Source organism: Plecotus auritus (genome assembly GCF_963455305.1).
Source record: "Plecotus auritus genome assembly, chromosome: 9".
Taxonomy (NCBI): domain Eukaryota; kingdom Metazoa; phylum Chordata; class Mammalia; order Chiroptera; family Vespertilionidae; genus Plecotus; species Plecotus auritus.
In genome coordinates, this window is record NC_137783.1 from 878,346 (window position 1) to 906,108 (window position 27,763).

The following is a 27,763-nucleotide window of genomic DNA, read 5'->3' on the forward strand; positions in this document are numbered from 1 at the left end:
CCTAAGTGCGCGCTTGAACTTGGCCTCGGGGTGTTAGGTGGCCCGTGTCTGCCTCGGCCACCCTGTTTGTGTTTGCCCACGAGCTGCCCCCCCAGTTTGCAGGAGGCACCTGGCTCATCCAGAGAACGTGGTCACCTGAGAAGGCCCCTCACGGTGGACGCGCTTCACGAATCCGTATTTTGTGGTCACAGTGGGGGGACGTGTCTCGCTGGGACTTCACCCTAAAAAATTACAAAGAGGATTTGCTTTATACTTAACAGAACGTAGACTAAGGATGCCCATATGCCAATGCTTCCAATGAGCAGAGCATTCTGGCCATGATTTCCTGCCAGATTCTCGGGGTGCACATCCCTCCCTTCACATTGGACTCTTCCGGCCCAAACAGAGACCTGGGGACCTGGGGACATGGGCTGGGGGCCCTGGTTGCCCCGCTGGAGCACGGGGTGAGTGCTGGGGGCCCTGGATGGGTGCTGGGGCCCTGGGGTGGATGCTGGGGGCCCTGGGGTGGGTGTCTTCGCTTTTCCGTAAACATACGGAGGCTCCAGGCGCTGACCTGGCGCGGTAGGGCCCTGCCCAGGTCCGCGCGCACCGTCGGCACGGACGTTCCTGCGTCTCCAGCTGCACTTCTCTGCGATCCGACCCACTTTCCTCGCCCGTGAGCCGGGGCTGATGGCTAATGACCCACGTGGAGAGCATCGCTGCTCTGGCAACGCGAGACGCCCCGCGGCCAGGGGCAGAGAGAGCCGCTCAGGTGGTTTTTCGTGGGGTGCCAAGGGCTGCCCATCACCCCCTTCTTGACCGGCTCCGTCTCCTGGACTCGGCGAGATTGAAGCCTCCGTGGCACGTGGCTCCTCTCTCGGTTGCGGGGACTTGGCAGGTCGCTGACCTCTGGCGCGTCGGTCAGCAGCCGAGAGCAGAGCGGCTGATCCTGTGCGTGGGGCCGGCACGGGGTGGGGCGTTGCTACGGCTGTATCGCTGGTGTTTTGGACATGAGGGGTGCATTCCCGGTGTACTCGCGTTTCTGGGGTGTCTTGGGGGTGCCAGCAGGAGGGTTAGCAGTGGACTTAGCCACCTTCAGGTTCTGCAATACATGCCGTGGTCCAGAGGTTCCGCGGGGCCGTGCAAGTGCGGGGTCTCATGGGGCCGTGCGAGTGCGGGGTCTTGTCGGGCCGTGTTAGAAGCGGGTCCATGTGAGTGCGGGGTCTCGTCGGGCCGTGTTAGAAGCGGGGCCGTGTGAGTGCGGGGTCTCGTCAGGCCGTGTTAGAAGCGGGGCCATGTGAGTGCGGGATCTCACGGGGCCGTGTGAGTGCGGGGTCTCACGGGGCCGTGTGAGTGCGGGGTCTCACGGGGCCGTGTGAGTGCGGGGTCTCACGGGGCCGTGGAGTGCGGGGTCTCACGGGGCCGTGGAGTGCGGGGTCTCACGGGGCCGTGGAGTGCGGGGTCTCACGGGGCCGTGGAGTGCGGGGTCTCACGGGGCCGTGGAGTGCGGGGTCTCACGGGGCCGTGGAGTGCGGGGTCTCACGGGGCCGTGTGAGTGCGGGGTCTCACGTGGCCGTGTGAGTGCGGGGTCTCATGGGGCCGTGGAGTGCGGGGTCTCGTCGACCCGTGTCAGAAGCGCCGGGCATCACTGGCTGATCTGGAAAGGAGTTCTGTGCCCCTGCCCCGCAGGGCAGCCATGCGGCATGCGGGGGTTGGGCTGGGGATGAGGGGCAGGGCGGGAGGAGCGGCCGGCCTGGAAGGTAGCGCCTCCTGGGAGGAAGGTGTCGGGGATCGGGAGGAGGCCGGGCCATCGGTGGCCTGGGGTCCTGGCCCGGACAGGCGCTCAGGTTGGAACGCATGAGGCCCCGCGTGGCTGGGACGCTAACCGCTCGCAGTTTAATGCTTTCAAATGGCATCTGTGCTTCTATTGTGCAAACCCACGTGGAGTCATTCGGGGTGAAGAAGAGAGGAAGGAGGAGGAGGCAGCAGTAAACAGGCTGGTGTGGGGTGCGGGGGGGCGTGGGGTGTAGGGGACATGGGCGTGGGGGTGGTCTCTGCCTTAGGAGCGTGTTTGGGGGTAACCAGAGCCTGGAGGGGGGCTGTTCTTGGGCGTCTCCTGGGTCTGACTGAGGAGCTGCCTGCCTTGCCCCTTCTCGGTCTGTTTCCCTCGGTCTTGCTCAGCGTGAGCTGCTGGGACAGGAATGGCCGACGGGGTGGCTTCAATAGGGACATTTCGCTCTCACAGCCCTGCCGTCCGGAGGCTGGAGGTCGGTCAGCCGGTGGGAGGGGAGAGCGCCTCAGGGCAGGGGTACATCATGGGCCCGTTTCTTCGTATAAGACATTCGTCTCATCAGGAAGAGGGTCCTCATGACCTCGTCTGACCCTAGTCACCTCCCAGAGGCCCCACCCACAGCTGCCTCCCGTCCGATTAGGGCTTCGACATAAGCATTTTTTAAATACATATTTTTATGGATTTCGGAGGAAGGGAGAGAGAGAAACATCCATGATGAGAGAGAACCATTGACCGGCTGCCTCCTGCACGCCCCCTGCTGGGGATCGAGCCCGCAACCTGGGCCTGTGCCCTGACCGGGAATCGAACCGTGACCTCCTGGTTCATAGGTCCATGCTCCACCCCTGAGCCCCGCCGGCCAGGCTCCGAGCCCTCTCCTAGTGCAGCCACCGCCCGCCTGCCCGGGTCGGAGCACTTGGCTGGTTCTGTGCTTTCGCAGGAAAAACAGAAGAGCGAGCAGACGAGCTCTAGCTGTGGCTCCTCGTGTTCCCAGCGACAAGTCTGGCTGACGCTGCACCCTGGGTGCCCAGGGCGGGTGCCCCTTCCTCAAAAAAACCAGGTCCGGGTGAGCCTGTGAAATTGCAGCTCCCCGGGGGAGGCCCCAGCGGCCTGTTCGCTGACGGAGAAACAGCCCCCGGGGCCGAGGATGAGAGGGGAGCCACGGCAGGACCCTGCCCGTCCCCCCCCCCCCACGCCGGCTCTGATGTGGGCGTGGCTTCTTGGGAGGGAGGTGCCATCCAGAGCAGGTCCCAGGCCCCTGGCCCCTGGCAGGCACCTTCCCTGCGAGACCCCCGTGGTGGCCATTTTCACACAAATGGGGGAGCAAGCCTCCGGGATCCTGGAGTGTCCCAGGGGAGTCCTGATTCCCTGGCTTTTGGAGGCGCCCACCTTAAACACGGGCAGAGGCGAGGCGGCCTCCAGGAAGCTCTGGGCCATCAGGAGCTGCTACCTCGGGGGCCCCCGTCCACGCATCCGCACCGCGGCTGCGTTTTTAAATGCTTGGCGTGCTTTAGTTTACATTCCCTTTCTTCTGGCTGCAATGGAGGTGCGTCTGGGCTTCCGCGCTCTGGGGGAGGGAAAGCTGGGATGGCGGCTGTTTTCCGTGTCCCACCCAAGGGTCCATGCAGCTTAGGCGTGAGTTGGGGTGTGGGCTCAGAGTGGAGCTGCGCTGGACCGAGGGCAGGAGGGGCCCTTGGTTCCCAGGTGGGCGCCAGCCTCCTGACCCTGGACGGGAGGAAGTGCTTCCCAGCGCTGTGAGGCCCAGGAGCCCAGCCCAGGGCTCTGAGCGGGAAGCCAGGTGTGGGGACCTGGGGACGTGGGCAGCGGGGCCTGGTTGCCCAGCTGGAGCACAGGGTGAGTGCTGGGGGCCCTGGATGGGTGCTGGGGGCCCTGGGGTGGGTGCTGGGGGTCTTGGATGGGTGCTGGGGGCCCTGGGATGGGTGCTGGGGGCCCTGGGGTGGGTGCTGGGGGCCCTGGGGTGGGTGCTGGGGGTCTTGGATGGGTGCTGGGGGCCCTGGGATGGGTGCTGGGGGCCCTGGGGTGGGTGCTGGGGGCCCTGGGGTGGGTGCTGGGGGCCCTGGATGGGTGCTGGGGGCCCTGGGGTGGGTGCTGGGGGCCCTGGATGGGTGCTGGGGGCCCTGGGGTGGGTGCTGGAGGCCCTGGGGTGGGTGCTGGGGGCCCTGGGGTGGGTGCTGGGGGCCGTGGGGTGGGTGCTGGGGGCCCTGAGGTGGGTGCTGGGGGCCCTGGGGTAGGTGTCATATTCGCCCCTGCAGGTGGGTTTAGAATGAGAGATGGGCTCTTTGTTTTGTTGTTTTTATATGTTTTTATTGATGTCAGAGAGGAAGGGAGAGGGAGAGGGAGATAGAAACAACAATGATGAGAGAATCACGGATCGGCTGCCTCCTGCACGCCCCCGGCTGGGGATGGGGCCCGCAACCTGGGCCTGTGCCCTGACCGGGAATCGAACCCTGACCTCCTGGTTCCTAGGTCGACGCTCAGCCCCTCTGGCGCGTCTCCACCAGCTGCCTCTCGCTGGGCACCTCCTCCCAGCATTAGGGGCCTCCCTGGGCCTCTGGGCTGGCCTCCCCGCCCCCCTCCCCCCGTCTCCATGGAGAACTCACCTGGTGGCCCCCGGTGGGGTGCAGACCTTGACGCGGGTCCTGCGTCTCTCTCCCCGGCTCGCCCAGCCCCGCGTCCACCTCCCCAGCCGCGTGAGCCGAGGTGCCCTCGGAGGCCCGGCCTGGGGTCCACTCTCTGGTTCCGGCCCAGGGCCTGGCCACGCCGTCAGGAGGCAGCGGCCGCCGCGGAGCCTGCAGCCCTCAGCCTTCCCAGGCGGCCTGTTTACCTGCGGGCCGGCCACCTCCACGCGAGCGGGAGAGTCCATTCCCTTCCACCCGGAGGGACCAGCCAGCCTGCGGAGAGTCCCCCCCCCCCCCGCTCCGTGGTCAGCCCCGGCCCACCACGCCCCTCCGGGGCCCGGCTCCGCCCGCACCATTTGCATTTCAAAGCCCGCGCTCGGGAGGTGGGGCGGCTGGGGGGCGTGTAGGTGCGAGGGAGGGTCTCTGCCGCCTCCGCCCCTCCCCTCCCCCTCCCCCCTCCCCCTCCCCCCCGCCGCGTTTCCGGAGGAGGCGGAGGAGGCGCAGGAGCTTTGTGGAGATGCGGGAGTCGGGGCTGCCCGGGGCGGGTGACATCACCCCGTCGCTCACACGAGCCCGGCTGCCGGGGGTTTAGGGGCAGAGCCTCTCGGACCCCCACGGGCGCTGGGGACCCCGCGGGCGCTCGCGTTCGCAATCGCGGGCCGGGCCGCTCTCGCGCACCCACCGAGGCGCGCGCCAGCCGCCCTCCTGCGCGCACCTCCGCGGCGATCGCTCCCGGGGCTCCGGGCCGGCCGAGCCCAGCCCCGCCGCCGCCGCCGCCGCCGCCCGGATGCCCGCGGCTGCTCCGCTCTGCAGTGCAGCTGCCCCGGCCGCCGGCCCGCCCGCCGCGGGCTCCCGGCTGCAGGACGCGCGCCCGGTGGCCGGCCCTGCTCGCGCCTAGCCAGCTCGCGGGGCGCAGCGACGATGGGAGGGTCGCAGTCCCTGCAGCCAGCCCCAGCCTGCGACCTGAGCCTGGAGGCTCCCGAGGCCATGTGAGTGCGCCCGCCCGGCCGCCCGGCCGCCCGGCCGGGAGGGGCCGCGGGGCTTTGTTACCGCCTCCCACCTCTGCGATGCCCCGCGCCTGGGGGGCCTGCTCTGCCTCCGCCCGGCCCCGGGGCCACCTCTGCCGCCCACATCTTCACTCTGCGCCGCCCGTGGGGTTTCCTGCGGGGCCAGGGGATTGGGGGGGGGGACAGCCAGGCCCCGGGGGCCTGTGGGAAGAACACGTGTGTGTGTGTGTGTGTGTGTGTGTGTGTGTGTGTGTGTGTGGCCCGGCGCCCTGTGTGCGGCCACTGTAGGGGCATCCCGTTGCGTGGCCGGCGGGTGGCGTGGGGCCTCGCGGGACCTGCAGTCGGGCGGCCTGAGCCCCACTCCTCGTTCTGGGGTGGACACGGGGCAAGGCCCGGTGCTCTTCTCAGGAGCCAGCGCAGCCGACGTTGGGCCACGGGTCCGGGAGTCCCATCTTTTCTCCGAACCACAGAGCGGATGTGTCCTGGGTGGTGTTGGTGGGAATTGCCATTTCTGCACCGTCGTCTCCCCCACCTCCCTGCGTGGAGGAGGGGCTCACTGACTCCATCGATCGGGCTGCAGGGCAGCTGGGAGGCTGCTGGGCGGGCGGATCCGGGCAGGCCGGCTGGTGCACCCTGAGCCTCCAGGTCCCCCCCGTCCCCCGTGACCCGCACTCCCTCCCCCAAAAGGAGAGAAGGTCCTGGGGACCCCGTGGGGCGCGGTGGGGCGCACGGTGGTGGAGCGATTGTCCCTGAGAGCCCTGGCTGGGCTGAGAGCTGCGCTGCGTGCTGGTCCCTCGCTGGGGCTTCAGTGGGGAGTGGGCGGTGACGTCATTCTAGGCCCAGCCAAGTGGCTTTCCAGTGACCTCCCTCCGGAGCAGGTGTGCGCCGGTCATTTGCCTTCGACCCGCACCTCGCACCTGGAGAGAGCGAGAGAGCATCATCTTACAGGGGAGGCTGGTCACGTTGGAGGGCTCGCTCTCTCTCGCTCGCTCTCTCTCGCTCTTCTTCAGTACCGTGAGCCTGCGCTTGCCCTGGATTCCCTCCACGTGTAGTGTATTGTCAGATGCATGGAAACACTGACAGCTGGGGGGGGGGGGGACGACTCGAGCCTCCAGAGAAAAGGGCCATTTCAACCTATTTCTTTAAAATTCTCTAAGAAACCGAAATCAGTTCACCAGGCCCTCGCCAGTTCTCAGGGCTCAGGCCTGTCAACGAGGGTAAGAGACTTGGGACAAGAATGTGCCGATCGGTGTGAGGACAAGGCTTCTCAACCCTTGGGGCTCAGCCCCCCGTCCCCAGCCTCCATGCCACCTTTCCTGGGCGGGCGAGTGACTAAGGGACAGAGTGTGTGGTGAGGTCTGAGTGGGGAGTTTCGGCTGGCTCCAGGCCTTTTGGGAGACAGTCCCCTAGGCCAGGGGTGGGCAAACTTTTTGACTCGAGGGCCACAATGTGTTCTTAAACTGGACCGGAGGGCCGGAACAAAAGCATGGATGGAGTGTTTGTGTGAACTAATATAAATTCAAAGTAAACATCTTTACATAAAAGGGTACGGTCTTTTTTTTTTATTTCAATAGTTTTATTCATTTCAAACATTTTAATAAAAAGAATGTAAACACTAATTATTATAACTTGAAACTTCAAAAAATGGAGGAATCATAGCACAATAACATACCTTATATTGAAGGTGGCAAAGGCAAAATAAAATTGCCTAACAAAGGAAAGGTACAAAAGCCTTTCACATTAAACTTAAATATAAGAAAGTAATTTAAAACTAAAACAAATAGAAAAGAACAAAATGTGTAAACAGTAAATTAAACATTTTCTTTAGTGCAACTTCCAAATGATGCCCGGGACGTAGATGTAGATGGCAATGTAGACTGGGTTGAAAGGTTTTTGGTCTTTAAAACATCCACTTCAGTGGGAACAGTGTTGTTGGTCTCCTTTTTAGCTAATGCTCTGATCCTGTGCTCTCCAGGGGCGTGTCTCCCTACATCACCACGATAACGTGTCTCCGCATTCCCAGGGTGATGTCGGGGGACGCGTCCGCGGGCATTCCAAGGAGCCTCTGGAAGATGGAGAGGGTGTTCCTTCTACTGAATGGGGATATAAATCCGCCCACTCAGAAGAAGGAGCTGCGGCCGTGTTTCCCGACGTTGCCATGTTAACACTGCTGCTGGTGAAGGAGCGGAGGGGAGAGCAAGAGAACCCTCGCTCTTTCGGCTCAACGGGCCGGATAGAACAGCCGAACGGGCCGGATCCGGCCCGCGGGCTGTAGTTTGCCCACGGCTGCCCTAGGCTCTGCCCCTGGGGATGAGGATGGCTGGCTGCATTGTCACGGAAGCTGCTTAGGAAGGCTGGGAAGCTGAGCCGGCCCTTAGGCACCAGCCAGCCCCCCCCCCCCCGCCCCCCATCTGCTGCGTGGACTCCAAACATCGGCCTCTCCCAGAGGGCCCTTACCCCTCCCGAAGCCCACCCTCTCTGCCTGCCGTGTGGCTGTGTTTTTTTTTTGTTGTTTTTTTTTAAATATATTTTATTGATATTTCACAGAGAGGAAGGAAGAGGAATAGATAGTCAGAAACATCGATGAGAGAGAAACATCGATCAGCTGCCTCCTGCACACCTCCTACTGGGGATGTGCCCGCAACCAAGGTACATGCCCTTGACCGGAATCGAACCCGGGACCTTTCAGTCCGCAGGCCGACGCTCTATCCACTGAGCCAAACCGGTTAGGGCGAGTGGCTGTGTTTTAAACGAAAAGGGAGGTGGGCTGCTGCCCTTCCTCAAAACCCTTCTCTCTCCAACCCCGTCTCTGCTCTCTTAACCGGGGCTCGCTTTCCGTATTTCAGTTGTAACTCCCGTTTGTTCCCGGGAGCACGTCCGGGGAGCATCCACTTACCCTGCCGCCGTTTTTAACCCCCCGGGGCTTGCTCTCCTCCGGCGGATCTGCTGGTTTCCGGGCTGGAGATAGAGCGTAGTGCGCGCTCTGTGCACGGGATGAGACGGGGCAGCGGAGCGGGGCCCGTGGCCGGCGGGAAGCTTTCCCTGGGAGACGATGCTGTGGGCCACGGGGATGGAGACACACCAGCGGGAATCGGTGAACGTTGCTCTCTCGCTCCGATGGCTCCCGGTGAATGACCGGCTTGAGGAGGCCCAGGCCCAGGCCTTAGAGCAGGGGTGGGCAGCCTCCTTCCTGCCAAAGGCCGTGTGGATCTCGCTCACATCCTTCTCGGGCCGTGCAGAGCGATCCGCTCACCGACGAGCCTGCTGTATTTGGTCCCACACCTGACGGATTCACCCCTGATGCCTGGTGAGGCCAGACCACGTGATTCCGTGGCCTCTGTGGCCTGTGGACTGGCCGTTCCCGCCCCGCCTGAGAGAGAAACCAAAGGCGGGGGAAGGCGGAGAGGATTGGTGATGCCTGCAGGGTTTTTTCTTGTTAATTCTAGGGTTTCTCTTCGACAGCTTTCAGGTTGGGGTACCTTTGGGGCAGCTGGGGTCGTCCCGGCTGATGGCTGCACTCTGCACCAGGGGGGCAGTAGGACAAGGAGGGAGGGCGGTGGGGAGTCCGATGCCTCCCCATTTGGGAGGAGCAGCAGGAAGGCGATGGGCTGGGAGTTGGGGCAGGGCCTTGGGGTTCAGGCACTGGCCAGTCCCTGCGACACCCCTGCTGGTCCGAAGCGTCCCCTGGGCGCTGGTTAGAAAGGCAGAAGCCCAGGCCCTGCTCAGACCAGACGGGATTTCCAGGCGAGACTTTGAGGAGCCCGGGGCGGGTTGAGACTCCCGTCCTGGTCCAGGCGAAACCTCGGGCCACTTCCCGCTGCTCTTGACCATCTGGAGAGAAGGGGAGCCGCCATCCCCGTTGCTCCCACATGGAAGCAGGGCAGCGGGGAGAGGATCCACGTGGAAACACTTTTCCACGTGGGTGAGAGGGAGACATGGCAGGGGCAGGAAGTGCTGGAGCCACTGTGGTCGCATCCATCGATGGGAGCTGTGGGGTGCCTCCCTCCCCTCGGCCCCTGGGGCCTAGTGTCTGCTGGCAAAGCAGCGCTGCTATCTTGTCCTTTGTCCGCTTCCGGCAAATTCTCACCCCTCACCAACAAGGGGCAGCCGGGGGGCCATTGTCCCCTGAGAACCCCAGGGGCCGTTCTGTATGCTTTTTAAATATATTTTTACTGGTTTCACAGAGGGAGAGAGAGAGAGAGAGAAACATCCATGATGAGAGAGAATCATGGATTGGCTGCCTCCTGCACGCCCCACACTGGGGATGGAGCCCGCAACCCGGGAATTGAACCCTGACCTCCCGGTTCATAGGTCAATGCTCAGCCCTGGAGCCCCACCAGCCGGGCCCGGACAGTGGTTTTCCTCTGGGATGACCAGGACAAAGATGCGGCCTTCCCCGAGGCGAGGGAACGGGATGGGGAGCGCGTCCGAGGAAGGTTGCTGCGTTTGGGCTGGGATTTGAAGAGCAGGTGGGGGCAGGGAGGTCGGAATGGTGGCTGCCAGAGCGGCCAGGACCAGGGAGAGGTCTCCGTTCCCCCCTCCCTGGGCGAGTGTCCCACTGGGGGTTGGAGCCCCGCCCATCTGTGGTCACGGACAAGAGAGCGGAGGTTTGCTCCTTCCGTCCTCGCGTGCCTCCCGGCCCACGTTCAGTCTGGGGCTGCGGGGAGACCCCCGGGACTGTCTGCCACCTGCCTCTCGGGTTCCCTCAGAGGTGAGGTGCCAGGTCTGCAAAGACGGAGGAGACGCGGGCGCCAGACGCAGGGACACCGGCCGGAGAACTGCCCGCGCTGGCAGGAGTCTCCGTTGGGTCTTTCTCGAAGCCGGAGGGGCCCTGGCGGAGTCATTGACCTAAACGGCCGCGTTCCTCCTGTGGCTGCGACAGTTCCTCCGTGTCTGGACGCAGCTTTCACTCTGGATGCTCTTGGTGGACAAGTGCAGCGTTTTTCCTTCCCTAAAACTGAACGAGCTGAGGAGCGATCTGGGCAGTGGAGCTGCCCGCGGCCCGAAGGAACCTCCCGGGCGGTTGTGGTCCGGGTTCGATAACAGAGACCAGGGCTTTCGTGGGCTTAAACAGCAGACATTCGTGTCTCATCGGTCTGGAGGCCGGGAGACCCAGGATCCGCGTGTCCTCAGTTCTGGTGTCGGGAGAGGGCCCCCTGGTTTATGGATGAACCTCTTATGTCCTCACAGGTCAGGGGTTGGGGGGAAAGCTCAGCCCTTGGGTCTCTTCCCATAAGGACACTAATCCCATGATGAGGGCCCCACCCTCATGACCTAATGACCTAATTATGTTGGGGGTTAGAGTTTCAACAGACACATTTTGGGGAGGGGGACACAAGCATTGAGTTCCTAGCAGGCGCTTTTTCTTGGTCTCTCATTCTGAGATATGTCAGCCCCGCCCCTGGGGCCAGGTGCCCGTGTGCTGGGGTTCCCGGCCCTGCACTGCCTTCTCCGTGGGACTTACCTGCAGATTTTCTGTAAAGTCTGATGGTGAGAGCATCCCCATGCCCTCCGGTGACTACCATTGGTCAAGGGGTCATGCCATCCCTTTCTGTGGGGGCGCTGAGATGGGGCGCCTGCCGGTTGTGGGGCAGGTAGCAAGGACCGGGGTGCTGACTGAGTGACTGTGGACAGTGTGACATCCAGGTCCTTCGATTCTGGGCTGGTCTCTCCCCATTGACCCTTCTGCCCCCATCCCCATGTTTCTTTCTGTCTGGGGCCTATTTCTGTGGCAGTTTTGGTTGCCTAGGAACCACACTAGCCTGAAATATGATTGGCTGTTCTTGGCAGATGGATTGGCTCAACTGGGGCAGGGTACCGGGTGGGCAAGCAAAAACTGTTGAACAATCCCATCCTCTCCCCTAAGATGAGTGATGAAGACTCGGGCCTTGTAAACAATTGTGCTGTGAAAACTGATTGTTCATGGACTGATGCTTCTGTGTCGGGCCCAACGGGAGTCTGGGGTGCCTGTATGGCCATAAAGGACCAAGTTAGTCAGAACTGCTTTCACACGTCCATCCGCACTGAAAGCGGTAGCTCGGTGGCACTGGCTCTGTTTCTGTTTACAAGTTCACGTTAGCGGTTGTTTCTGGAGAGCAGGCATGTTGTTTGCATCAGAAGATGTGGAAATAGATCAAAGCACTGCAGGGTCAGCACTGAGAGTGAAGCTCCGCTTCTGACCCTACAAAGCAGACTCAGGTTTTCCCATTATAGAAACATTGTATCCACCGATCCTACAGCATAGAAACATTGTATCCACCAATCCTATGTCATAGAAGCATTGTATCAACCATTGTATCCACCGATCCTACAGCACAGAAACATTGTATCCACCAATTCTATGTCATAGAAACATTGTATCAACCATTGTATCCACCAATCCTATTGCATAGAAACATTGTATCCACCAATCCTATGTCATAGAAACATTGTATCAACAATTGTATCCACCAATCCTATTGCATAGAAACATTGTATCCACCAATCCTATAGCACAGAAACATTGCATCCACCAATCCTACAGCATAGAAACATTGTATCCACCAATCCTACAGCACAGAAACATTGCATCCACCAATCCTACAGCATAGAAACATTGTATCCACCAACCCTATAGCACAGAAACATTGCATCCACCAATCCTACAGCATAGAAACATTGTATCCACCAATCCTATAGCACAGAAACATTGCATCCACCAATCCTACAGCATAGAAACTTGTATACACCAATCCTATAGCACAGAAACATTGCATCCACTAATCCTATAGCACGGAAACATTGCATCCACCAATGCTACAGCATAGTAACATTGTATCCATCAAGCCTACATTATAGAAAATTGTAGCCACCAATCCTATATTATAGGGGCATTGTATCCACCAATATTATCAAAACATCGTATCCATCAATCCTGTCTATATATAAAAGGCTAATATGCAAATTGTCCCCACGGGAGTTCAACCAGGAGTTCGATCGCTTGCTATGACGTGCGCTGACCACCAGGGCATGGCGTGGAACGAAGGAAGGCCCCGGCTGGCAGCCAGAAGGCCCCGATCGGCCCTGGTGGCTGGCCAGGCCTAGAGACCCTACTCATGCATGGATTTTATGCACCGGGCCTCTAGTGTTACATAAATACTAGAGGCCCGATGCATGAAATTCGTGCAAGCGTAGGCCTGCCTTCCCCCAGCTGCCGGCACCGGCTTCCCTCTTACACCTGGGACCCGGGCTTCCCTCCAGCCGCTGGGAGGCACCCAGGACCCAGTCTTCCCTCGCAGCCCCGGCTTTGTCTGGAAAGTCGTCCGGAAGGACGTCCGGTCTGACGTGTGGTCTAATTAGCATATTACACTTTTAATATTATAGACTATTGTAGATTGTATCCACCAGTCCTACGAAGCTGCCATGTCACAGGTGGAAACGGAGGTCTCTGGGTGTCTTGAACCAAGGGGTCAGTGAACTTTCTCCGTAAAGGGCCAGATAGGAGGCATTTTAGACTTTGGAGGCTGTGTGGTCTCGGTTGCGACAACTTCATTCTGCTGTCAGAGGCAAAAGCAGCCATAGACCGTTAGTAAACGGATGACCCGGTGACACTCGGTTTGCAGAAGCAGGAGGTGGGTTGTAGTTTGCTGAGCCCCGGTCATCGCTGGTTGGCGCGGCCACGCCCCCTTCCCTCAGGACCCCGTGGCTGCCTCCCGTACAGCGTCCTCCTCCGTCTGTCGCCTGGACGCCTTCTGTGTTTCTTCTCTGCTCTCTTGCTGTGAGACGTCGCATCGCGCTCATGGATTAAGGCTCTGAGGTGTCCTGTTTCACGTCCCCGCTTGCATCCACACCATTGATCTGAGCACTTCCTCAGCTGCTCACTCCCCATCTCCTCTCCGGTTTCTAATGGGAGCTCGCACCAGCTGGCTGCTGTGCGCTCTGCCCTCTGCCCTCTGCTCTCTGCCCTCTGCTCTCTGCCCTCTGCCCTCTGCGCTCTGCCCTCTGCTCTCTTTAGAAGTCTGTTTTCTCCCAAACCTCTGCTCTCAGCTCCCGCCACTCTCCTCCCGGCCTGCTTCCCCTCCCGGCCTGCTTCTCCCCCTCCCTCCCCCGCCCCAGGAAGCTGCTCCTCGCTGGGTAGATAAGGCCTCTGCGGGCACTTCAGGGGCTAATGAGGAAGCCGGTGGGGCTGAGCAGCAAAATACCTTTGTTCCTGCATTCATAGCCCTTCCAGGAGAGCAGCTCCGGGCACCTGGCAGGTGGGCACCTGGCGGGCAGCACCTGGTGGGCTGGTGCGTCTTCTGCACACACCTGGGTGGCTGTGGGGGCGGGGGGTGAGGTGGGGGTGCTGGCTTCCCCCCGGCTTTGTCCCTGCCGACCCGCCTTACTGAGAAGAGCGTGATCCTCTGGGTCTGCTTTCTCCTTCCTCTGCCTTCTCCTTAAATGGAAGCAGCAGCAGCTCCTGGCGCTGGGCTGGGCCGCCTGACCCAGCAAAGGCAGGTCCCAGGGGCCCTGAATGCTTCAGGGCTGACAGCTCCTGCCGAGGGCCGGGCCACATTGCCACCGCATCCCCGCGTCCCTGGCGCCGAGGTGCGGAGTTTCAGAGCCTGAGACTCTCACCGCCGGACCCACCGGAACCTGGGACCTCGCGGGGGGGGCTCTGTCTTAACAGAAAGTTATCTTAAACCCCCCGCACGGCTCTGTCAGATCTCACTCGGGCCTTCCCTGCGCAGCGTCACTCCGCGTGAGTCAGGGCGTCGTGGCATCTTCAACTTTAAATGTGCTGAAAAGTGTCTTTTTAGCTGGACTAGACCAGTGGTCGGCAAACTCATTCGTCCACAGAGCCAACTATCAACAGGACAACGATGGAAATTTCTTTGGAGAGCCACATTTTTTAAACTTAAACTTCTTCTAACGCCACTTCTTCAGAATAGACTCGCCCAGGCCGTGGTATTTTGTGGAAGAGCCACACTCCAGGGGCCAAAGAGCCGCATGTGGCTCGCGAGCCGCAGTTTGCCGACCATGGGACTAGGGCATTAGGTGAGCTAAACTCAAAGGCTTCCTCCCAGGGCCGGGGCATAGCTCAGACTGCGGGTCCCCTCCCCCAGGAGAGGCAGGGACAGGTCATTCGAGGGCCTCGGTCAGGCCCTCCCTGGAGTGGGGGGATGGGGGGGGCAGCTCACAGTGAAGCTGCCAGCCTGCTTGCAGCCGCCCCAGGGGGATGAGCTCTCTGCTGCTCCCACAGGCACCAGAGTCAGGGGGACCCCATCTGGTCTCTGCAGCTCAGAGCAGTCCGGCCCCAGGGGCCCCAGGAGCTCAGCCCTCGCACCCCGGGGCAGGGGCTGGGAGGGCAGGGGCGGCCTGGCAGCGTTTTCCCTCCAGGAAGAGGCAGGAGTGGCCGCTGCTTCAGGAAAAAACCTGCACCCACGGGTCCTGGGGCCCCCCAGCCCCCCCTCCTCACGAAGAGGTCCTGGGCTGGGAGAGCCAAGGGCCCTGAGGACACTCTCGGGAGCCAGGGCTGCTGGGTGTGGGCTCCCCCTCAGCATCGGTCTCCAAGGGCCCCGCTCTGGGGGAGGTCGAGGCAGGACCCACAGAGGGTGTGCGAGGCCACTGGTGTGTGTGTGGTGGGGGGAGGGGGACGAGGGTCCCTAACCCTGGCCCTGTGCCCTTCCAGCCTGACTGTGTCTCTTCTCAGAATGGTGTTCCCTGGGGGCCTTGCCAGGCCCCTTCTGTTTCCAGTGGAAAAAACCACAAATTCAAACGGACTTAAAGAGAAGAGGGAGCCCTGGCCGGTGTGGCTCAGTGGATAGAGCGTCGGCCGGCGGACTGAAGGGTCCCAGGTTCGACTCCCGGTCAGGGCACAGGCCCGGGTTGCAGGCAGGATCCCCGGTAGGGGGCGTGCAGGAGGCAGCCGATCCATGATTCTCTCATCATGGATATTTCCATCTCCCTCTCCCTTCCTCTCTGAAACCAATAAAAATCTATTTTGATAAAATAAAGCCCACATGTCAGGTGTGGGTGTATTCCTTAGCCGCTGTGACTTCTCCGTGTGCCTCAGGGATGTGACACATGGAGTGAAATGTCGCAAAAAGGTGACCGTGTCCCGGGCGATCGGATCTGATGCCGTGAGAACCGTCACATCCTCCCCTGACTGCTGTTGCGAATAGAAACCTGCAAGGCTGTGAAGGACCGATGGGAAGGCAAGATTGTGAATGATGAGTGACACAGCCAGAACGCAGGTGCTTTCACCATTAACGGAGCGGGACGCCTTCGCACGGTGACTAGCGGGGGAGGGGGAGACGCTGAGCAGCAAGGGGCTGTGGCACACAGATGTGCACAGAGGCACACACACATGCACGCATGTGTATACCCATAGGCACACACGTGCAATACTCGGATTCAGAGACACAGAGACAGACAGACAGACACTTGGGTGAGGACACAGTGGCCCCCGTGGCCCCGAAAGAGCCTGGTCCAGGCCTCAGCCGACCTCGCCCTCCCCGCCCTGAGGGTCCCGCCGGTCAGGGCCCCGGATAGCTCAGCGGCTGTGGCTGACGGACTCGGTAGGAGCGCACTGTGGACAGCTGGCCGCGTGCACGCGCTCCTCCTCTCGGCGCGGGGGGGTCACGGACGAAGCGTCTGGAAAAATAGCGCCCTCGCTGACAACGGTTGGAAGCCCCTGGGGCAGCGGTCGGCAAACTCATCCGTCCACAGAGCCAGACACCAACAGCACAACGACGGACATTTCTTCGGAGAGCCACATTTTTTAAACGTCGTCTTCTAACGCCACTTCTTCAACATAGACTCGCCCAGGCCGTGGTAGTTTGTGGAAGAGCCACCCTCCAGGGGCCCGAGAGCCGCCTGTGGCTCGCGAGCTGCAGTTTGCCGACCATGGAGGTAGGGCAGTGAGAGGGCTGGGTTTCAGAGGCAGCCGGCTCGGTGTGAGCCCTGCTCCCGGGACCTAGCCAGACGGCCTGGGGCGAAGCTGTGTGCCTCGGGCCCAGTGCCTGGGACGTGATGGACAGCGTAACACGATCATTATTCTAACACAGGCGTCCTCAAACTACGGCCCGCGGGCCACAGGCGGCCCGCCAAGGACATGGATCCGGCCCGCCGGGTGCCGCCGCCTGTCCTGCTTAGCAGCCGACGCGTCCCGGGCCCGCAGTGCGCATAGGAATTTGTTCATAGTTTTTTTTTAAACTATAGTCCGGCCCTCCCACGGTCTGAGGGACAGGAACCTGGCCCCCTGTTTACAAAGTTGGAGGACCCCTGTATAACGCTTGTCCTGCTGGGCGTAGAAGCCACCCTGTTTCGTGTCTGGCCGTGAAGGGCAATCTCGTCACGCCGTGTTCACGTGTATATCGACACGAACGTCTCGTTGTGTTTGCGTGTTTACTGACACAGAACGGTGCGCGTGTCCTGGTAAACATGTTTCCTGTCCTTTAGAGGCGGGGCAGCGGACCGTCAGGCGCGTGTCTCTGTCGGATGCATCTTCACGGCAAGTTCAGTGAATTGCCTTCTTCCCTTCGGAAGGGAAGGGCATGGGGCCTCGGGCTGTAGCTTTCTGGGGAAACCCGCCCCGCAGCCGCAGGGAGCCGCTGGGGTGCGGGCAGCGAGAGGCGCGTCCTTGTCCGATGCCGGCTGTAGGGCGGACTGCAGCCGTCCCTGCTCCCGGGAACGTTTGGAGGCCGGGACGCGGGAGGGGAAGGAGCTAATGAAACAGCCCCCCCCCCACCCCCACCCCCCCCGCACCCCGCATCTCCTCCGATTAACTCGCTGGTGGGAGAGGGTTGGAAATAGGCACCAGGCAGGCGGCTCGAGGGAATGCTGGGCCGCGGGCCGAGGTGGCCCTTGGGGCTTTGAAGCAGAATCACTAGTTCCTGGTGAACAGGCAGGAACCTCAGGGGGGCTGGGTGCGCCCCGCCTCCCGCGCCGGGCGGTGAATGGCGGTCCCCTGGAGCAGGTGTGCGGCTGGGAGGCCTCGTTGGAATTCCGCAGCTCGAACCCGAGCGTATCCCCCCCCCCCCCCCGCCCTGAGCCTGCAGGGAAGAGCAAGGCCCTTTGTGCTCCCCGCCACATGTGGGGGGGCGGGCAGACGCACGGGTCTCCCTGGGGGTCTCTGCCGGATGCCCGAGAAGCCACTGCATCCTCGCAGCTGACTTTTGTGGCGTCTTTAAGAGGTTTAGGTCCCAGAGATCCCAGCCAGGGAATTAGGGGACTTGGGGGGAGGGGGGAGAGGTGGTCCTCGGTGAGATGCTCGGTGACATGTGTCCGACCTCCTGGAGGCGGTGGGCCCCGTGGAGCGGCCGGTGGCTGTGGGCGGCGGCGGCCAGCAGCGGGGACTCCGGTCTGCTGGTCCTTCGAGGAGGCCCCCGGTCTTCGGCGTTTCCCCGGATGCGTGTGGTGCGGGCTGGGGTGACCCTAGGGCCCTGAGGGGGTCCGCACGCTCGCCCCTCCCCGGGCTCAGCCGTGTGCCTTCCTGTGTGACATCCTGGGAAGCGGGCGCCTGGGCCTGAGCTGTGGGAGCGGGTTCACTGCCCCCGAAAGCCAGCCCTCGTGGTGGCGTCCGTCTGCAGGAAGCGCCGAGGGCCCGTCGGGTTTGGTGAACGAGGGCTTTACTGGAGAGGTTCGGGTCTTGGGATCCCACCCAAAGCAGCTCTGATGTTCCTGCTCGTCATGTTGGGGTCCCTGGGAGGGTGTGTGAGGCTGGCTGGCGGAGCCAGGGTCCTCGGAGGGGAGGGGTGGGGAGGGGGTTGTCACGTGCACAGCGCCCTTCCTCGCGTCCGTGGAGCTGGCAGGGAGCCGGGTTCCCCTGGGGGCCCAGAGGCCACCCGTCACCCCGCCGTCGGCCCTGCCTGACCTGGGTCTCCCCCTCTCTCTCCGTCAGGAGTTCTGACTCGGAAGAAGCCTTTGAGACCCCGGAGTCGACAACCCCTGTCAAAGCCCCCCCGGCCCCGCCCCCGCCGCCCCCGGAGGTCGTCCCGGAGCCGGAGGTCAGCGCGCCCCCCTCCCCGGAAGAACCAGGTAAGCAGGGGTCCGCGCTCCAGGGAGACACGGGGCCTCCCGCTGGGGGGCTGGAGGGGGTGCCTGGGCCCCGCAGCAGCTGGGGCCGCTGGGCGTGGGGCTGTGGGGAGTGGGTGCTGCGGGTTGTTTACTGGGCAGGGGGTTGGGGGGCTCCCGGGTGCCTTTCACCTGCTTCACCTGCACCCGGAATCGGGCCGAGCGGGGGCGTCTCGGATTCTGCTCTTCGTCCTGTAAAAGCTGGTCTGCACGGCCCAGTGACTCTGCAGGTCCCTTTAAAACACGTGTTTATTGATTTAGAGAGAGGGGAAGGGAGAGGGAGAGGGAGAGAAACATCAATAGTGACAGACACATCCATGGGCTGCCTCCTGCCCGCCACCCCCCCTACTGGGGATCGAGCCACATCCCAGGCCTGTGCCCTGATGGGATGGAACTGGGGACTTCCCGGGGGGTCCCGGGGGGCCTTTCTTACACTCGGAGCCTCGGATCGGGACTGCGTGCTTTTCCCGGGAAAGCCTGGTGGGCGGAGCGTCAGTGAGAACACTCTCGGGTGGGGGTCTGCCGGCTAGAGCCCCGGGCTCGGCTGCACGGGATCCACTTGCTCTGTGCCCGCCGCCCACGGCGAGGGCCAGCCCCGGAGCGAGGGGTGCCTGCTGGCAGCGGCGGTGGAGAAGGAAGCGCCCCCCCCCAGCCCCCCAGGAGCCTGGGAAAGCAAGGGCCAGGCAGGAAAGGCGTGTGCGGCTTCCCCCAGCGTGCCTTCGCCCAAGGGACCGAAACACACACCACACAATAGGCGAGACCTTGGGCGGTGACGAAGGACCGGATCTCTCCTCCAAGAAACTGGGCATTTTTTTCACAACAACCCGTCCGCTCGCCGGGTCCGGCCAGCACGTGCGCTCCGTGGACGGAGGAGGACGGGGTTCCCCTTGCAAACCCTGCGCCTCTGCCCTGCTCTGCGCTCGTGCAGCCCGTGAACCAGGAGGTGGTGGCTCGAGTCCAGGTCAGGGCACCTGCCAGTCGGGGGGCGGGCAGGAGGCAGACTCAGCGAATGAAAACACAGCCTCTCCGATAAACAACCGGGGGTTGGGACCTGGCACGTATTTCTCTGCTAATAATTTTATTCGTTTACCTGAGGTGCTAATTTTTTAAGAATGTTTTTTCATTGATTTTTAGGGAGAGAGGGAGAAACAACGATGAGAGAGGATCATGGATCGGCTGCCTCCTGCACGCCCCCTAGTGGGGATGGAGCCCGCAACCTGGGCCTGTGCCCTGGCCGGGAATCGCACCCTGACCTCCTGGGTCCTAGGTCGGCGCTCACCACTGAGCCGCACGGCCCGGCTGTTTGGGTGCTTCTTGCCCGTCTTCTCCCCGGAGAACGCGACTCCCAGGAGCACAGGGTTTTGTTGGTTTTGTTCCCCGCACGGGGCCCGGTCCCAGCGGGGGCTCGGGGCGTGTTCCGGTGAGTGAGCGGTCTGGCCGCTCCGCAACCTGCCACCCTCCTGCTTACCGAGGAGGGGAAGGCGGCAGGCCTGGCGGGGTCTGGAGCCGGTCCCGGCTGGGCAGGAGCTGTGCCCCCGGTGGGCCGGGTCGGCGGGGCTCTGCCGAGAGGGCGAGCGTGGGCAGGAGATGGGAACGTTCTGCGTGTCCGCGTCCTTCAGGGGCTGCTCTGTCTGTCCTCAGGCGGCGCTGAGCCGGCCCCCGGCCCCGATGGCCCGTGCGGCCCCCCCGCGGAAGGCAGCCCGCTCCGCCCCCCCGCCCACTCCTGCTCCGCCGTCTTCGACGAGGACAAGCCCATAGCCAGCAGCGGGGCCTACAACCTGGACTTCGACAGCATCGAGCTGGTCGACCACGCCCAGACCTCGGAGCCTAGGCCCTCGGACCCGAAGGGCTCGGAGTGCCCCGCGGGCGCGCGAAGGAGGTCCCCCGACGCCGGGCCCCCCGCCAGGGCTGCGCTGCCCCGCTCCCTCAGCCTGCAGGCCGGCGACCTCGATGGTGCTTCCTGCTTGGGCGACGCCGAGGCCGCGGCCCCGGCCCCCGAAGCGAACAGCTTGGGTCCAGGCGGCGACTGTGGCTCCCTCAAGCGAACCAAGAAGCCGCGGCCGCCTTCCCTGAAAAGGAAACAGCCCCCGAAGAAGCCCCCGGAAACGCCCCCCGTGCGAGAGGCTCCGCCGGCCGAGGAGGGCCCCGGGCCCGGCCAGGAGAGCTGTGCCCCCGAGACAGACACAGAGTCCGCCCCCCCGGAAGCTCCTGGACCCGCCTCCACCGAGGAGGCGCCCCCAGCACCCGCCGCCGTGCCCAAGGCCGCCTGCCCCGTGGACTCGGCGGGCACAGACGGGGCCGTCCCCCCCGGAGGGGGCAGAGTGCAGAACTCACCCCCTGTTGGCAGGAAAGCGGTGCCCCCGGCCCCCGAGGCAGTGGGGGTGAGCCCAGCAGAGAGTGGGGGGCCCGAGGACCCCCCGGCCAGAGGGCTCTCGGTGAGGCTGGAGTTTGACTATTCTGAGGACAACGTGCAGGAACCGCCACCCCCCGCCACCAAAAAGCTGGGCAAAAAGCCAGCCGCCAGAATGCCCCTCCGGAGGCCGAAGGCCAAGAAAGGCCCCGAGAGGGTGGACAGCACCCCTGCCTCGCCCCCCAGGTCCCCCGCGGAGCCCAGCGACATCCCGGCCGCCAAAGGCTCCTACACCTTCGACATCGACAAGTGGGACGACCCCGATTTCAACCCTTTCTCTTCCACCTCGAAAATGCAGGAGTCCCCCAAACTGCCCCCGCCGTCCTACGGCTTTGCCCCCGACGCCTGTGGTGAGCCCGCCGACCCCTGTCCGGCCCCCGGCTCGCCTTCCAAGTCCCCAGCCTCCTTTGAGATCCCCGTCGGCGCCCCCGACGCCCACAGCATGGACGGGGACGGGCTGAGCAAGCCGGCCAAGAAGAAGAAGACGCCGCTGAAGACGTAAGTGCAGGGCGGGCGGGCGGGCGGGCGGCGGCCCTTTAAAATCCCGTGAGACGCAGGGGTCCTCGACCTACGGCCCGCGGGCCATAGGCGGCCCGCCGAGGACATGGACCCGGCCCGCCGGGGGTCGCTGCCTGTCCTGCTGAGCAGCCGACGCGTCCCGGGCCCGCAGTGCGCCTAGGAATTTGTTCATAGTTTTTTTTTTAAACTATAGTCCGGCCCTCCCACGGTCGGAGGGACAGGGAGCTGGCCCCCTGTTTAAAAAGTTTTTGGACCCCTGCTAGAGTCATGGCATCTTTCTGCCCCCTCACGAGGTTAGTCCAGGAGGCCAGCACGGTGAGCCCGGGGGCGGCCCTCCCGGCCCCCTTCCACCCGTGGGGAACGCCTGTGGCTGCACCCCTCTCCAGGGGCAGCATTAGCAGACACGGGGCCGCAGGCCCGCAGCCCAGAGGAGGCCGTGGGGCCTGAAGGAGCACAGCCGCCTGCCCTCGGGCGTGGAGGCCGTGGGGCCTGTGGGCCGCGCCCACGTGCGGGCAGGTGACCTGCACGTCCCGCCCCCAGCACGCGTTCCAAGCCCCGCATCGGAGGGCCGCGGGCCTGCGCCGCGTGTGGGGTACGGGCCGTGCTCCTTGCCCTCCTGTGGGGCGTCAGTATCGGCACCCGGCCCTGGAGGCCAGCGGGACCGGCCGCGGCTGCGGGCGCCCACAGATCAGGGCGGCGCCCTTGGCTTTGCCCCTGGGCTCTCGGGCACCTGGCCTCTGAGAGCAGCGGGTCCCCCTGCTCCTGCTGGTGGGGGAGAGGAAGGGGGGGCAACCCCGGTCCCCCCAGCAGTTACCCCAACAGGCTTTTGCTGGACACTCCGTAGAATGTGTTAGAAGCTCTGTTATTTATTTGTTATCCTCACCCGAGGGTACTTTTTCGTTGATTTTTAGAGAGTGGAAAGGAGGGGGAGAGACAGTGAGAGAAACTTGGAGGTGAGAGAGACACGTCGATGGGTTGCCTCCTGCACGCGCCCAGACCAGGGCTGGGGATCGAACCTGCAACTGAGGTGCGTGCCCTTGGCTGGAATCGAACCCGGGACCCTTCAGTCCGCAGGCTGACGCTCCACCCACTGACCCACACTGGCCAGGGCAGAAGCTTTATTTTAAGCCCCAAACGAGAGAAGTCTGAAATCTCAGGCTGCAGACTCGTTCTGTCATCTTAGGCTCGAGAGCCATTTGTGGGTACCCCCTCCTCCTCAGGCACCCCCTCCTCCTCAGGCGTCCCCTCCTCCTCAGGCACCCCCTCCTCCTCAGACACCCCTCCTCCTCAGGCGTCCCCTCCTCCTCAGGCACCCCCTCCTCCTCAGACACCCCTCCTCCTCAGGCGTCCCCTCCTCCTCAGGCACCCCCTCCTCCTCAGACACCCCTCCTCCTCAGGCGCCCCCTCCTCCTCAGACACCCCTCCTCCTGAGGCGCCCCCTCCTCCTCGGGCGCCCCCTCCTCCTGAGGCACCCCCTCCTCCTCAGGCGTCCCCTCCTCCTCAGGCACCCCCTCCTCCTCAGGCACCCCCTCCTCCTCGGGCACCCCCTCCTCCTCGGGCACCCCCTCCTGCTCGGGCACCCCCTCCTCCTCAGACATCCCCTCCTCCTCAGGCGTCCCCTCCTCCTCAGACACCCCCTCCTCCTCAGGCACCCCCTCCTCCTCAGACACCCCCTCCTCCTCAGGCGTCCCCTCCTCCTCATACACCCCTCCTCCTCAGGCGCCCCCTCCTCCTCATACACCCCTCCTCCTGAGGCACCCCCTCCTCCTGAGGCACCGCCTCCTCCTCAGGCGCCCCCTCCTCCTCATACACCCCTCCTCCTCGGGCGCCCCCTCCTCCTCGGGCGCCCCCTCCTCCTGAGGCGCCCCCTCCTCCTCGGGCTCCCCCTCCTCCTCAGGCACCCCCTCCTCCTCAGGCACCCCCTCCTCCTCAGGCACCCCCTCCCCGCTGCTCCGTCATCAGAGCTCCGGGCTCAGGGAGGTCAGCCCCGTGCCGTCCTCCTCCAGGGCAGGTGGCTGGGTGCCCTGGGGACCAGGCTCCTGGCAGCAGCCCTTTAGGGGACCATCGGAGCCAGCAGGGAGGGTTCTCGGGGGGCCCTCTCCGGAAAGCGCCCCGCTCCCGCAGAACCCCGCGGACGGCCGCTGTGTCCCGGCCCCGAGCCGCCGGCTGAGGCTGATGTGTGTCAGTGCCTTGTCTGTCTCTCTGTCCCCCGTCTCAGGATGGTTGAAGACGTGATGTCTGTGTGTTCTCTGTTGTAAGTAACCGTCACGGACCCCCTCCCGCGGCCGCGCGCTCGCCTCCGTGTTCATCTCCACGCTCGTTTGCTTTCACCCGCGGCTGCTGCGTTCACGTTTTCGTGTTTTACGTGTGTGGGGGGGGCGGGGGGGGGGCGGGCAGAGGCTGTCTCTGTGTCGTGGGGTCCGTGTCGCGAAGCTGCGTGGCCGTGAACAGGCGACCCCGGCGTCCGCCCGCTCGCCTCCCTTGCTCGTTGGACGTCTCCCCGAGACCCACGCTTTCCACGCTCCCCTCATGCTCGCGTTTTCCGTGGATCGGGGCCATTGCTTCCTAAGTCCTGTGGCTTCGTGTGGAAGCAACACCCCCGCCGGCCCCCGGCAGCCGCTGCGGCTGGTCCCGCTGACACGGGAGGCAGAACGTTTGGGCTTTTCCAAATGGGGACCTGCGGGAGGGGAGCCCCTGAGCGGGCGGCTCCGCGGGGAGGGGGCCCAGGGCTGAGGGAGTCACTGCCGCTGCTCGGGGCCGGCTGGGGGTCAGCATGCCGCCTGGGGTCATGGTCCTGGGCGGGGGCGGGGGGGGGGGGCGGGGGGGTCTGGGGGACCGGAGCAGACTGCCCAGGGCCTCTGCTGCTTTGCCTCCCCGGCCAGGAGGGTCCTGTGGGTGGCTCCCAGGGGCCCAGGCCAGCACCTTCTCCGCCTCCCTGTCCCCAGGAGATTAGGACCTTAGAGCCACTGAGCAACTCGAAAAACCTAAGTTAACGTGTTTATGTGCATGGACAGCTAGGCGCTTCAGGCTGTGGTCCCACTGTGCGCTTTGCAATGCATCGATGCTGCAATTAACCATCGTAGCATTTCCATGAGTGGGTGCCGCCATGGGGCGTGTTATTTGCGAGACACAGGGAGGAACTGGGTGCCAGGTTCTACCCATTGGTTGACCGGGGAGGGGAGTGGGATCTAAGGATGGGGGCTCCCCTACCCCCAACCCTTGTTTTGCCTGTTTGGTCTCCTCCCCCAAACCCAGGCCTCCTCCCCCAAACCCAGGCCCCCTCCCCCAAACCCAGGCCCCCTCCCCCAAACCCAGGCCTCCTCCCCCAAACCCAGACCCCCTCCCCCAAACCCAGACCCCCTCCCCCAAACCCAGGCCCCCTCCCCCAAACCCAGACCTCCTCCCCCAAACCCAGGCGTCCTCCCCCAAACCCAGGTCTCCTCCCCCAAACCCAGGTCTCCTCCCCCAAACCCAGGCCCCCTCCCCAAACCCAGGCCCCCTCCCCCAAACCCAGGCCCCCTCCCCCAAACCCAGGCCTCCTCCCCCAAACCCAGGCCCCCTCCCCCAAACCCAGGCCCCCTCCCCCAAACCCAGGCCCCCTCCCCCAAACCCAGGCCCCCTCCCCCAATCCCAGGCCTCCTCCCCCAAACCCAGGCCTCCTCCCCCAAACCCAGGCCCCCTCCCCAAACCCAGGCCCCCTCCCCCAAACCCAGGCCCCCTCCCCCAAACCCAGGCCCCCTCCCCCAAACCCAGGCCCCCTCCCCCAAACCCAGGCCCCCTCCCCCAAACCCAGGCCCCCTCCCCCAAGCCCAGGCCCCCTCCCCCAAGCCCAGGCCCCCTCCCCCAAACCCAGGCCCCCTCCCCCAAACCCAGGCCTCCTCCCCCAAACCCAGGCCCCCTCCCCCAAACCCAGGCCCCCTCCCCCAAACCCAGGCCTCCCCCCCGAAAACCTGGGCGGGAACATTCGGTGACGGCCGAGCTGCCCCGTCACTGGTCAGGAACCTGCGTCCCCGGGCGCTGGGCTCAGACGCGGGGTGGGTCCCAGGACGCGGATCTGCGCGCCCCGATGGGCTCTTTGGGGGAAGTCAGAACATCGGGTCAGCGTAGCTCGAGGTTCCGGGTCAGGCCCCTCCCCCGCCCCATGCCCTCTGTGGGGTCCAGCTTCCTGAACCTCCCAGGCCTCGGTCACACCTGCTGCAGGCGCAGAGCGAGCCCCCGGCCTGGGCGGCGTGGCGGCAGGGGGTCCGGGCAGACGCTCAGCAGAGGCGGTGGCTTCGGTCTGCTCTGTGTTCCGGAAGGTTCCGGACCCGGTTGTGTTCACATTTTCTATTCTGTTTCCAGTGACACGTTTAGGGTGAAAAAGTCGCCAAAGCGGTCTCCTCTCTCGGACCCACCCTCTCAGGTACGCTGTCCCCGTGACGTGTCTGAGCGAACCGCTCGCCCGGGAGTGGAGGACGATGGGTCCCGCTCCGCCCACGGGCAGCGTCCCCGGTGCCCGTGTCCCCGGCGCCCGTCCTGCCTCCTCCGAGGCGCCTCTTGGCGTTTGCAAGACACCGTTTGGATGCCCTCCCTGTGGGGGAGTCGGGATGTGTCCCGAGAGAAGGAAGATGTCCAGGGAGATGTCGGGGGCCTCTCTAGAGCAGCCGTCACCCGCCTCTCGGACCTCGCGGGCCACCCGCTGCTCTAGAGGCCCCTCGGGGGACCCCACCGGCCCGTCTGACCCGGTCATTTGCTGAGAGTGTGTGAGTGTCACGGCAGGGAGCCCGTGGAGATGAAGGGATACGTAGGGAGGCACCGGGGCATGCGTGGTGAGCCCTGGAGTTTTTATTTATTTTATTGACTTCAAAGAGGAAGGGAGAGGGAGGGAGAAATAGAGAAAGAAGAGAAACATCCATGATGAGAGAGAACCATGGACCGGCTGCCTCCTGCACGCCCCCCCACTGGGGATGGAGCCTGCAACCCGGGCCTGTGCCCTGACCGGGAATCGAACCCTGACATCCTGGTTCCTAGGTCGATGCTCAGCCCCTGAGCCGCGCGGCCGGGCAGGAGCCCTGGAGTTTGTAACCCACATCAAGTGGGAGGTAAAGAAAACCGTCTCCCCGCCCGAGGCCCAGCTCCTGCTCTCTAGCTCTGCCCCCAGCACCCACCACGTCTGCTCCCCGTCGCTGACGGGGCAGGCTGTCCTCCCTCCGGTGGGTGTGCCAGGCCCTTCAGTCCTGAAACAATCCCCCCCTCCCATCGGAGCCAGTGCAGGGAGCCGGCCAACCCCTGCCGGGCGGGGCTGCAGAGAGAGACGGGCCGGGACAGGGGCTTGGGTCCCAGCCTGGCTCCGCCCTCCCTGCTCGGCTGCGGCCCCTTCCTCTGTCCCCACCGGCGGGTTCGAGGATTGTCAGCCGAGAGCGACTGGTCACAACCCGGGCGTCAAAGCAATAAAATTACTGGAAGTAAAGTGTCATTTCCCTCCAAGTGAATGAGCAGAAACCTCTCCAATGACCTAGACGCCCCATAACCACACATCCCCATTTTTCTAAGCCCCCGGTCCCCCCTGGGACGAGCCACCAGGAGAGGAACTTTATCGTAAAGGACAGAGCTGTGTCCTGGGGACACGGGGCATTCCCACGTCCTCGTTCACGGGCCCGGGCTGGGGACGGGCGGGGGCAGGCGCCGACCCTGGACGAGAGGAGAGACGGCTCCCCTCCTTCCTCGCAGGACCCCACGCCCGCGGCCACGCCGGAAACGCCGCCGGTGATCTCGGCCGTGGTCCACGCGACCGACGAGGAGAAGCTGGCGGTCACCAGCCAGAAGTGGACGTGCATGACGGTGGACCTGGAGGCGGACAAGCAGGACTTCCCGCAGCCCTCGGACCTGTCCTCCTTCGTCAACGAGACCAAGTTCAGTTCCCCCACCGAGGGTAAGCGAACTCAGGGGGGCCCCCTGCCCCCGGGGGACCAAAGGCCGGGAAACCCCACCGGCGTGGCTCAGTGGCTGAGTGTCGACCTAGGAACCAGGAGGTCACAGTGCGATTCCCGGTCAGGGCACAGGCCCGGGTTGCGGGCTCGATCCCCGGTGTGGGGCATGCAGGAGGCAGCCGGTCCGTGATTCCCTCTCATCATGGATGTTTCTCCCTCCGTCTCCCTTCCTCTCTGACGTCAATAAAAACACATTTAAGAAAAGGCCCAGGAAGGAACTCCAAAGCCAGGCCCTGTGCCCGGGTGGGGTCCCCGGTGCACACGAGCCGGGGGTGCTTTTGAAAGCAGCCCGAGGCCTGTGACGCTCGCTGACCCACCCCCTCCTGGCCTCTCCCTGGACCCCCGCCCTGTCCGCCCTGAAGCCCCTCGCAGGCACAGCCAGTGAGGCTCATGCCCGCCGCGGCCCCGCGCGATGG

General features: G+C 63.9%; 1 protein-coding gene across 5 annotated transcripts in view; it reads left to right on the forward strand.

The window, feature by feature from the left end:
* Positions 1–4,895: 4,895 nt before the first annotated feature.
* Positions 4,896–27,763, forward strand: part of TACC2 (transforming acidic coiled-coil containing protein 2) — a 48,688-nt gene continuing 25,820 nt past the window's right edge. For 2 of the 5 annotated variants that reach the window (XM_080687495.1, XM_080687497.1), the window contains exons 1-6: positions 4,896–5,396; positions 18,277–18,413; positions 20,091–21,357; positions 23,597–23,632; positions 25,720–25,780; positions 27,088–27,289. In XM_080687495.1, the coding sequence (XP_080543621.1) occupies positions 5,329–5,396; positions 18,277–18,413; positions 20,091–21,357; positions 23,597–23,632; positions 25,720–25,780; positions 27,088–27,289 (1,771 nt within the window). In that variant the 5' untranslated portion in view covers positions 4,896–5,328. The remainder of the gene's footprint in view (positions 5,397–18,276; positions 18,414–20,090; positions 21,358–23,596; positions 23,633–25,719; positions 25,781–27,087; positions 27,290–27,763) is intronic. The other 3 variants (XM_080687496.1, XM_080687498.1, XM_080687499.1) reach the window with 2 other exon arrangements.